At 34.8% G+C, this 12461-nt stretch overlaps 1 protein-coding gene across 7 annotated transcripts in view; it reads right to left on the bottom strand.

The window, feature by feature from the left end:
* Cpeb2 (cytoplasmic polyadenylation element binding protein 2) overlaps positions 1–12461 on the bottom strand; it is a 62028-nt gene that overhangs the window by 2670 nt on the left and 46897 nt on the right. For all 7 annotated transcript variants that reach the window (XM_047567294.1, XM_047567295.1, XM_047567292.1 and 4 more), the window contains 4 exons: positions 9028–9146; positions 8482–8596; positions 5875–6056; positions 1–1344 (listed from right to left, as the gene is read on the bottom strand). The exon at positions 1–1344 is cut by the window's left edge and continues 2670 nt beyond it. In XM_047567294.1, coding sequence (XP_047423250.1) covers positions 1117–1344; positions 5875–6056; positions 8482–8596; positions 9028–9146 — 644 coding nt within the window. In that variant the 3' untranslated portion in view covers positions 1–1116. The remainder of the gene's footprint in view (positions 1345–5874; positions 6057–8481; positions 8597–9027; positions 9147–12461) is intronic.

Consider the following 12461-nt stretch of genomic DNA (forward strand, 5'->3'; position numbering starts at 1 on the left):
TTGTATTTTTCTTTTATTCAATCTTTTATCTATACTATATCACTGCACATGAATTAGAACCGCACATCACAAAATTGCACAGGGATTACAAATATTACATCCAGTCTGCATAAAATCGAATTCCACTACTGACCAGATCACAAAATGGCTGCACTCTCTAATCTAAAACTAATTTGCATATTGTACACATGTAGGACAACATTTTTAACTTGAAGTCACAAAAATGCATGCAAGTTCGCTTTTTTTTTAAAACAAATTTTATAATTTGTTCATGCTACCTAGATTCAAGAGAGCTTTTTTGAGCATTTGCAATACCTCACCTCTTGTTAGTTAATAATTCTAGTGCATGCATATGGTGTATACAGGTAAGTAAACATGCATTTTTTTTTCACATTCTAAAACTATGGCAGTCTAGGCCACATTGTGCTGCCTGCATTTTATCTGCAATGCAGTGTGTCTCTAACGCTTTCAATCCCGTATTAATAGGTGGCATTTACACATAACACCTATATAGCAGCAAAGCTAATACAGCTTGTGATTAAAAATGTTTAAAAATAGCTAATAAATCAGATTATCTTGAGGTATTATTTCTTGCAAGTCAAAATGGAGAGCAAAAAAATCAACCCTAATTTTTAGTTTATGTATACACTGAAAATAGCAACAATAAAAATAAGCATTTGTAGCAGACATATTCCATCTTCACTATTATTTTGCTACCTTTGGTAAAGTTACTGGGGCAGATCTTGAAGTTAAAAACCCATGTTTAGAAATAAGTGCACGCTTCACCCACTATATAGCAGCAGACTGTGTTGCCCCTACGCAAAACATTCTCATATCTAATTTTAACTTTACATATAAAAATAACTTGGAGAAAATACAAAAAAACATTTTATTTTAACATGAAAATATCACAAAAATTAGTAAGCCTGAGATGTAGGGTTTTGGTGAAAAACAAGAGGCTTGTAGTGTTTTGGCTGCTGATAAAGATGCATGTATTGATAGCTGGGGTGAAAAGCAGAAGAATGCACTTATTTCTTCTGCATGTCAGTATCTTCAGACACAGTAAGCCACATGCACCCTTTCTTTCCTTGTTAAACAGAGGCCAGTTTGCTATTCTTAGTTCCAGCGGAAGTGGATCTGACGTGGACGATCAGCACCTTCCTTCACCAATGGCTTATGGAACTCACGTCCTGCACGAGAGTGGATATTTGCCCAACAAAACTCACAGTAATACTGCAGGCAAGTGACATTGGCACAAAAAAAGGGAGCAAATTTTCCACCACAGCGTGCACCCTGGCATTCATCACACATCTGGTCATCTAGCACGTATGGCTTTACCTCCACCTAGATACAGAACAGAAAGTGTCTCATTAAGGTTGTCTTCAGAAACCAAATTTAGTAATGATTTAAAATGTTTATACAGTGTTCTAGAGAAAAGGATCAGTATTAAAAGTCAAGAATGTAGATAGTTTCACAGGAAATTAGTTTTGCTATATAGCAGGTTAAAAAAAGACACTTGTTCTTGTAATAATTATGTTTTTATATATATAACGTTTGTTTACAATTCACTGTGTGGTTAAGAGATAAGCACTTAATTCTGCTATTTTGTTTTGTTTTCTTCAGAGGACTGTAAATGGTGTTTATTATATTTTCCAAAACCAAAATATTTTCTAAAAACAAAAATCTAATTGATTTGCAATATATTCCACCTTCACTTTCCTTGAACTAACATCTCTGAAACACCTGTGTGTTGACATTTTCAGAGTTGGGGGTGACTGTGTGAAAAGCAGACAGGATATCAAGCGGTCATCGAAGACAAGTGGTTTTCATACCTTTTCTCTTATTCTAATACCAAAAAGATGGCAACACTCTTAACAGCTGCTGATTAAAGCACTGCTTCTCTACTTCATGTGAGAGCTACACCTTGCTTGTAAATAATTGGTACAGACAAACCAGAACTGTGCCTAATCTTGTTAAGGGTATGTCTAGACTTCTGTAAATTTATAAGATATAAAGTAAAAGTCTCACTGTGAAGGTCTGACTCAGCAAAAGATATCAAGATGGGAGTCAGTCTGACTGATAAAACCTCTCAATCTCAATTTCCACATTGTAAAGTGAAAATTGTAGACTCTGTCTCCGAATTGTGAGGATTAAAAGATACAAGAAAGAGCATGACAAGGTTTGGGCATATGGTAAATACTATTTAAATTAGTGTTAACTTATGATTTGCTGCAATACCCTTGCTTCCTGTTCATAAGAATTTTATGAATGGAAGGTTATTATCTTGTCTGAACGATGCTAGAGAGCTCAAATTCTTAGTTGTTCCTTAGGACAGAAGGACAGAGTTTGAGAAATAGTAGTGTTTGCTACTGTAAAAAATAACAACCCAATTAATTCTATTGTGAATGTATTCCTTTAAAATACTTCCGTGTTTCAGAAAATGAATATATAAAGGATATTTTATAGAGCAGTATTTGTAAGAAAAACAGTAACAAATTGGAAATACATAAAAGCTGATGAAAAGGAGACTTCTATGGCAAATATTTGATAGAAAGATAATGGAATTACACTGTTATTTATTATTTCACTGATTAGGGTTAGTATAAGCATGCTTAATGTAGGCTGGACATTGTTTTTTTCTGAATTGCCTGTGTATTTTCTTTTGTGTATTTTCCTTGCAGGAGTTCTTTTTCTTTTTTAAAAAAATTGATTTATAAGTTCTCTTTGCCAGTTAAGTAAGAATTTTTACCCTTTTCCCATTGATCTATGAGTTTTAAAACAATCTTTAACACAAATTCTAAAATTCTTATGCCCAAATTTTACAAAGTTTTTCCTTTATGAATTCTGTCTGATCTCTGATTTTGATTCATTATCTTCATTATAACTAAAATTAACAAAGTGCATTAGTATGATCAAAGAATAAATCCAGGTAACATGAAAGTTAAGAGTTCATCTCACTAGTTTATAAGCTCCAGCACAGGGACAGCAACCACGTGCTCAACACTCGGTTTTTTGTACCTAGCAGAATGTATGGCACGAAGCAGAAATTCTTCAAACATCATAGGAAGAAATGTGGTACATTCACATGCTTTCTGGGTTACTCTCTTGTGGTTGTTACTCATTTTACTTAATGATTTCAAGCACACTGAAGCCAGGGGTCTGTGCTGTTTACTTCTCTTCTACAGTATCTCAAAAAATGCCAGGTGCTCAGGAGTTACTTAATGAAAACTATTGGTTAAAATTAAAAAATGCAATGATATTATTTGTATTTTTAAAATTCTAGATATTATTTTATGAAGCTAATCTATCTCAAAATCACAGAATTCAAAGAGAGAAAATAAGATTTCATACCTGTGATTTTAGAGTATAACTAACTGAACCTATTTCAGACTAATAATATCTAACAATTTGTTCTTGTATGTGTGAAAGGGAGTTTCATCAATGTTTGACCTAGTTTTATTTTTTGCCTTTTCCTTTTTCACTTCAGAGAACCTACGAAGTAATATTTTGTCACATTGGACTCATAATTAGTGAAATAATTAACAATTGATAATTATCCAACTTGAAATATAACACAATTCAATTCAGTATCTACTAGAAATTAATGGATTAATTACATCAGTCATGAATAACACATAAAAAATACAATTAAATGCAGCTCTCTTTTGACTGTGCTTCCCAGCTATCAGAGAGAAACTAAGCCTCAAAATGTCCATGAGGCTTTAAAAGGTTAAGTTGAATACATAATTTTAATTTCTTCCAAATAAGTATGCAATGACTCTTTGGGATACTATACATTTCAGTTAGACATTCAATTTAAGCTACTTTATGGTTTAATAATCATATTTGTGTTGAAGAGATGATGTATCAAGGTTAATGGCTTAATATTTCTGTGTATGAGAAATACGAGTTACTTCTAAAACAGTGACTTTTAAAATATTTAAGAATCAAATTCTTTCAAATAAGATTCAAAATATACCTTTGTAGCATATAGCTTAGAGAATAAACTTTTTCTCAGTTATTTCAATACTTTAAGAAGGTACATGTTTTTAATTCATCTGCTCTGCATCTGAGTTGCTGTTTAGGAATCAGTACTCTGCTCCAAATAACTGGTCCTTCCTACCTTTTTGGAAACAAAGAGGTGTGAGATATGACACAGCAACCATCTGTTTCTTCTGCTTATGCATATTAAACAACTGCAATTATACACATGTAAATACCTTCTTCAATGACCTACCATCTCCTTCTAGAAGTAGGGGATGAGACTAGATCAGTGATCTTAGCCATAACTCTACATTAACATCTCTGGCAGAGCTTTATAAACTCCTGCTGCCCTAGCTATATCCCAGAGCAATTATAGCAGAAGCCTGGAGTATGATCCCAGATCTCAAGAATTTTCTGAGTTCTCAAGTGATTAATGTGTAGCTGAGGTTGGGAACTGTAAAACTAGAGAAATCTAATGTTCAAACTAGTTTTAAAAAGTTAATATATTCATGGTTTGAATAAAAGCATAGCCCCCCTTTTACGTTTTCTTTTGGCAATATTTTATGTGGCAATGCAAACAAAAAGTCACTCTATATTAACTGAACCTTTGCTGTACTTCTTTTCTAAATGGGATGGTTTGGTAATTATATTGATGGCCACTTCCACAGAACCACAGTCTAATCAATTAGAATTAAGTCAACTGATTTCCCTGTCCTCAAAATATTTTTTAATGTGCAAAGCTACCTCAGAACGGGCTTCATGAAACTGTTACACTGGGAAAATAAGTGCTCACTCAAGTTATACCTACTAATTTGGATTAAAAAAAAATTCCTCTACTCCATATTCTTAGTGTATTACAAGTGTACTATAAATGTAAACATGCTTATTTTAGAATACTGGTTAGCTATGTACAAGAACTGTTCACAGATTTTTATGAAATGGATCTTAAATAAACAATTGAGTTTTGTTCACCTCTTTGCCCTACTTTAGATGGTAATCAGTGCTTGAAATTATTCAGAAGGATGGCTTTTAGTTATCATTCACAAACTTCTTGCAAGTACTTACAGTGATGGTGTAAGCAATGCTACCAAAGAGTTAATGTTTTAAATTCTAGGTCAATTAATTTAGAGAAACTGCACAATGTATTTTAATTTTAAGTTTTACTAAGAGTTTCATTTAGCTGGGCGTAGTGTTCATGCCTGTAATCCCAATGGCTTGGGAGGCTAAGGCAGAAGGATCACAAATTCAAAGTCAGCCTCAGCAATTTACTGAGACCCTGTTTCAAAATAAAAAAAAAAAAAGGGCTGGGGATGTGACTGAATGGTTCAGCGCCCCTGGATTCAATCCCTGGTACTAAAAACAAAAACAAAACGACAACGACAAAAAAACCCCAATGAAATAGTACTTAATCTGCACCAAGTTCTACTCTAAGTGCTTCTACGAATATGTGGATTCATTTAGTCCTCAAAATAACGGAGACAAACACTAGTAATGTTTACCATTTTGTAAGTGAGGAAAAAAGTGGCATAGATTGAACTGATGTGCCCAGGATTACAAAGCAAATGGTAGAAACAGGACTCAATCCCAGGCAGCCTGGCTTAAGTACAAGATTAGAAAAAAGCTCTGCCTCTATGGTTAGACAGTGGAAACTAACTGGCGGATAAAATGGTGGATATGGTTTTAAAATCATATCTATATTCACGATTTTTATAGTAGACTTAGAGTTTAAAGTATGTTTGGGAATTGCGCATTTCAAGGATATTTTGATATAACTCTAAAAGATAAAGGAGTATAAAAAGTGCTTAAATATATTATTAACTCTTTAGGGTAATAAGCTTTGGATCAGCAACTTCTTATAGCACATAAGTGACTTCCCAGTATGCAACTTACGCGTTTATCAATATCACCATGCTGAAGCTGAACAAATCGAGCACTAATGGCAGCAATATAGCTCTGCTGATTGGAAAAAGCAACTCGTCCAGCACCTTTTGGGTATTTTAGCTCTGGATCTGTGTCAATTCCTGCGTAACAAACTCCACCATACAGCCGATCCATGATCATTGCAAGTTCCACTTCAAAAGGAAAGATGTTCACATTAAATATGAGAAAACAGAGCAAATAAGAATTTTTAAGTACTTTTTTTTAAAAAACAGTGGACGTTAATAGGACATTAACAAAAATCAGCTGCTAAAGAAGCCTTTTTTCTTTTTTTTAAATATAAAGTTAGACTCACCGCTATCACATTTACCTATTTATCACATTAAACCTACATACGCTCTGTCTTCTTTTCTAATGTAATTAGTCCTATACTTTTTTTCTCAGTCTGATCCTTTCAGCTGTACACTAGGTCCCAGCTGCCCTCACTGTGGAAGGGCATGCTTTGGCAATTCTCCCCTCTCCCTTCTTACCATCAGCTTCTCTCATACTGGTCATTTCCAAACACATTTTTGTTTGGGTTTGCTTTTTGTCCTCTCTTTTAAAAAATTCTCATAACCCTATTTCTCCTTCTCAGGTACTGCTTCATTTTTCTGTTCTCCCTTTACAGACAAATTCTTTAAAAATTTTAAAGGTACTTCTGAATCCCTGCCTTCCTATTTTCAGTACAACCTCTAATAATCAGACGGTCATTATTCCCTGACTCTGCTTTAATTGCTATGTTAAGGTCAACTTTCCCTAGTGACAAGTCCAATGGTCCATCTACCTGTAAAAAGCACTGACCATGATTAATCCCTTTCCTTCTTCTTAAAATATTTCCTCTACTTGGCTTCCAAGATATATTGTTTTACTAATTTGTACTTCATTGATAATTTTCTGTTAGTGTTTTTTGGTAGTTTCTATTCAACTCTTGACTTTTCAATGTCACATTGATATTTAACAGATACTGCAATATCTATTTGAGTTAAAAATATAATACATGTAAAATTGATCTTTCTCCATCTCATGAAACATGTTCCAGTGAGTTTTTGTTGACTCATTCATAAGCAAAAGAAAGGATAACATTGTCAGGTAAAGATCCTTGGCTACTTGTTTTCTTCTCCCCCACTACACACATAATCCCATGAATTTGATTTTCAAAACAGACCTAGAATCCAATCTCCTCACCTTCATTTCTAACATTGTTTCAAGTTATCATCATTTTTCACCTGCTTTACAGCAACAGCCATATCTCTTTGTTTCTGATCACCCCCCTCAGTTATTTCCAAAACAGCAGCAAGAATGATTCTCTTAAAAACTATACCAGATATATGGTTTAGTTGAAATTTCTATTTACAATCTCTGAATGGTTCAAAACCAGGACCACAATCTTCCCTTCCAACTTGCTCCTTCTCCTAATCTAAGTGGAAGGTATTTACCTTTGCATTTATCTCATGAATATTTGTGACATCTGTTTACTTGACTCTTTGTCCTTTATGACTACTCATCCCAGCTACCACTGTCTCCTGGATGCCTAACCTGGTTACCCATAGTTTCTTGCAACCAGGATTCCCTCCCATCAGACTTTAGCTTAACTGATCTTTCCAAACTGCAAATATGATCATGTCTCCCCTGTGCTTAAAAACTCAAATGGTCTCCCCTACTCTGAGGATAAATATCAACCTACTAAACTTGTGTGATCTGATTGCCATTAACTTTTTGGTGTCTTTTGTGTCTCTCCCCTCACTCCTTGCATTCTTAATCAGCTACTATGGGCTTCCTCCAGTCCTTCTATTGCACCCTGCCTCCCTGCACAGCACCACTACTGCCCCACTCCTATTCCTTCTGTTCATCTTTATATCAGCTCAAACACAAGTATCTTTAAAATATCAGTCCGTATCCCATTTCCTTGCTAAAAATGCTCATCTCTCCCCCACAGCCTTTCTTTATAGCAGTCATCATGTTTAAGTGTTTGTGTGTGTCAACAGTTCTTTAACACATAAGTCCTGAACTGGAAGAGGATGTTCTCAGGGATGGAATTCATTAACACCTTCTGATGATGATGTGGTACCATGTAACTTGCTGACATGGTAGGCATCTGCATCTACAATTTTGTCCTATATGACATCTTTCATTAGATTTCTGGTTCCTGGTTATTATAAACAGAAGGTTATCACTCACTCACCTAAAATGCTACTTTAGTTAATGGCTAAATTATAGAAAAAAGTAAAAGATCCCATATTTCTTCTGATATGAAAATCAACCCACATAAAAATAGAGAGTCCAAAGTTGCCTATCTTAGAGAATTGCACTTAGGAATTCTGAAGTAGTCAAGTGGGTTCTTCTTAGGCTGCGTGATGGTAGCTATTGATTTTGATAGATAAGTGTCCAATTATCCAGTTCCTTCACAGTTTCAATAAAGGTTCTCTAAATTCTCTAGAGAGCAATTACTGGTGTATTAAGAATCTGCCCCTTCCCTGCCAAATAATGTCAAGTTCATAATAACTGCCAATGTTTACTGAATTCACTAATATACATTTAACTGATGTTTCAAAAAGCAAAATTTGTTAGGATTTGACTTACCAGCCCTTAATGGCCTAGGAACACCTCCAACAAAAATTGTTTTTCGGGGATCCAAAGGTTGAGAACCATCCATGACAAAATCACTATCACTTAAATTCCAAGGACGGATTTGAACCTATGAAAAAAATTACATTTGAGCCTGACTCCTTTCATTTTTTGTAAATTTTATAATTGGATTCAGAAACAAATTATGAATATAATTTTCTATCTAGATACTATATAATTCTTCTGAATGTTTTAAAAAATAAAATTTTAATATGGTATTTTTTTTTTTTGTACCTGGGATTGAACCCAGGGGCTCTCAACCACTAAGCTATATCCCCAGCCCTTTTGTATATATATTTTTTATATTTTATTTAGAAACAGGGTCTTGCTGAGTTATTTAGGGCCTCCCTAAGTTGCTGAGGCTAGCTGTGAACTTGCAATCCTCCTGCCTCAGCTTCCTGAGCTGCTGGGATTATGGTAGTTTGTTTTTAAACAAACATTTCAAAAGAGTTTTAAGAAAACTTGTATTTGTAGCATGCAGTTCATAGGATATTTACTTACTGGTTTGTCCTTGATAGTAGGGCTGGAAACGCACAAATAGAGCTTTCCATCTTCTTCAATACAAGCATCAATGAGTGCTTGAACTGAGCTTTCTTCTTGAAAGAGAAGGAATGCGTAGCCTGAAATAACCATTAAAAATGAGGCAATGTGTCAAGGTAAGAGATTTTACCCCAAATTTCAGTACTGTTTAGAAAATATGGTTTGGGGCAGGGGGGAAGCCCTATCAAATAGGACTTGAATCATTATGCCTTCTAAAAGAACACAATATCCTTTAGAATATACACAAAAACAGTAAATCAATTAGCTGCTTTCTGTAGAGCCCTTACCATTGGGTACTACTGTATGTACTAAAATCTTAACATAAATTATTTCATTTGATTCTCACAAGCCAATGAAATATTATCCCCTCTTTACAGGAAAAAAAAAGGGGGACTTAAGAGGTTAATTACTTGCTCAAAGACATCTCAGAGCAAGTAGTTAGCTGAGTAATTTCAAACTCAGGGTTGCCCCAGGATCTCCCATGTTCTAATAGTGAGAGACACCACATTTTTATAAAGAACTTGGCAGAGTTAGCCTGTTGAATGTATTAAAAGCTAGAGTTTCCTTCAAATGTCCTCTGACTAATACAAGTTCTAGAGCACACTTGGTCTATAGCACACTTGGAAAGGCCCAGGAAATTCTGTAAGTACAGAGAGAATTCTAGTGTCCTAAAAATTCCCCAGTGATACTATGAAAGTTACTCTACAGAGGCTGGAATGAAACATGTTGTTGAAGGATGGGTCAGAACTTTTAAATCAAATCTCAATTTGGATAAGCAGTTTGGAGATTATGTTGAGAAATGGTTTAAACTTCTGCTTAGATTCCTATATGGTTGGAAAATATTCCCTCCCTTCTTTCCAGTAAAAAAACAACTGCTAACATTTCTGAAAAAACATGCATCCAGCCGGGTGCAGTGTCTCCTGTCTGTAACCCCAACTACTCAAGAGGGTAAGGCAGGAGTATGAAAAGATCAGGCTAGTCTCTAAGACTTAGAAAGACCCTGTCTCAAAATAATAAGGGCTGGGGGGCAGGTAGTTTAGTGGTACAGTGACCCTGCATTTAGTCCTCAGTACCCCACCTAAAAAAGTAGAATATGAATCATATAAAAACAAACATCAAAATTTATATGGCAAGTTTACTATTGAGGATTATTCACAGCAGTTGAAAACTGCAACTGACCTAAAAATATCTTGCCTTGACAACATGTCTATCCAAATAAATGAACAACAATGTAATCTAGTCCCAATATGAAGCAGCCATTAAGTAGACTATGCACGTCCGGTTCTGTGATACAGTGGGAAGTGCAAGGTCATGTACTCAGAACTCAAAAAACACAGCTATTGTCAACAATGGATTCTATGTCACAAAGGTAGTAATAAAGTACTTCCCTTTATTTTTTAATTTTTGAAACTGGGTATTGAATTTAGGGGTGCTTTACCACTGAACCATATCCCCAGCTCCCCCCACTGCTTTTTTTTTTTTTTTTTTTAATTTTGAGGCAGGGTCTTGCTAAGTTGCTCAGAGCCTAAGTTGCTCAGGCTGGCTTCAAACTTGGAATCTTCTGCTGCCACCACCCAGGTCACTGGAATTATAGATGTGTGCCACCATGCCTGGCAAAGTACTTTCTTTTAATAACATTAATCATGCATACATAAAATTAATCTATATAAATAGGAACTTCCAAAGACAAGATTATGCAAGATTGAAAACACTTCTTGGACTTTTTAATTGCTTGAAAAAAATTTAAATATGCTTGAAAAAATTTAGATTGATCTTCATTAAGGCTTTAATTTTGACACAAAGGATCTGAGAACTATAACCAATCTGGGTTTGTTAAGAGACTATCAGACCAATTTACCGAAATAGTACTTTAAATTCAGTATTTTTAGGTTGCTTAATTTTGTGATAATTTTGATATTAATATTTTAATATTACTCAATTTAAAAACATCCCATATTGTTAATATTGCTTAAATACTTTTTGTTACCATTTGGAAAGAATTGTTTGTATTACAAAAATTAAGCAATATAGTAAGTAAATCATAACCTAATGCAACCCATTAGATACTAAAATATTTGTATGTCTTCATACAAATAATGTCTTCTTTAAACCACATAATGATTTCTTTAACCTTTATTAAAGTAAGCTAATGATCATCTAAGGTGATTGTTGGTCACTGTGAAGGAGAAGGTCCACGTGTGGCTCAGCATCTAAGGGTTCAAGTCCCCGCTTCACTACAAGGTAGCTGTACCAACTAAGTGGTTCTATATCAGTGTTTTCCAAGCCATGGAAAAATACTGAATTACAGAAATGACAAACACTTGAAGGAACAAGGTTTGGAAACACTAGTCTTTGGCAGTGGCTATAATTAACTGTAATTATATCAAAAAACCTATGATTTGACATTGCTAATTTTTTTCCTTTAATTTGAAAAAGTAAATACTGCAATAACAATGGTAGCAAAAATAGCAATGAAGACAACTATTGTGTTTTATTAATTGTTACAACCCATCTTTCTAGGCTTGGAATGTCATTCCCCCTATAAGAGTTAGTGGTTCATGCAAAACTTTGTATCTGTCTCCACCCAAAAAGTTCTAAATTAAAGATACAGAGGGCTGACTATATATTTCAATTCCTTCCTGGAACCCTGTTCAATTCCTTTTTACTTATCTAAATTATATAATAGCTTTTAGAATTAATTCAAAACTTCTCAGTGAAGATTTCTCCCATCTACTTGAGGTCAAAGTAGTTTTTCTATCCTATAGTTTTTACTGTTGCTTGTATCAATTATTGGGCAATTATCAGTCCATGGATTAGTAATAATGTAAGAATACAAATATTTACAAAGTTGAAAGACATACAAAGACAGTCTTAGAGAGCAAAGAAAGAAACTGACATGAACAATCATGTATCTATAAAGTTGTACAAAGGTAAGAGTGCAATGGTGGTGAGTGTTGTGAAAGAGGCAGTGCTCCTAGCAAAGGCAACAAGGGGAAGCTGACTTACTGTGAAGGTTCTCAGAGTTTTCTGTGAGTAACCAACGTGTAAGCTGAGCTACAAAAGGGAAGTAGGGAATACACAGATAAAGAATTATGGGAAGAATCTTCAGGTCAGGAGATATCCTACAGAGAAGCCCTGAGGCAGGAGGGAGCAGAACCAGTTCTGGGACTGGAGGAAGACAAGAAGTAAAGTTAGAAGAAGCTAGAGAGAAGGGAGACCAGACAGGGTGAAAGCAATTTTGCCTTTATCCTAACAATAAGAGGGTTTAAGAGAAGGGGAATCAATAACGGAATCATCAGTTGAGTTTTACGAGTTGGTTGTGGCTAGACTGTGGGGGAAAAAGTGGAGAAAGCAAGAGATGTGGACAGAGAATGGCTGGAGCAGACCAAGTGGGG

The sequence above is a fragment of the Sciurus carolinensis genome, chromosome 10, assembly GCF_902686445.1.
Source record: "Sciurus carolinensis chromosome 10, mSciCar1.2, whole genome shotgun sequence".
Classification (NCBI taxonomy): Eukaryota; Metazoa; Chordata; class Mammalia; order Rodentia; family Sciuridae; genus Sciurus; species Sciurus carolinensis.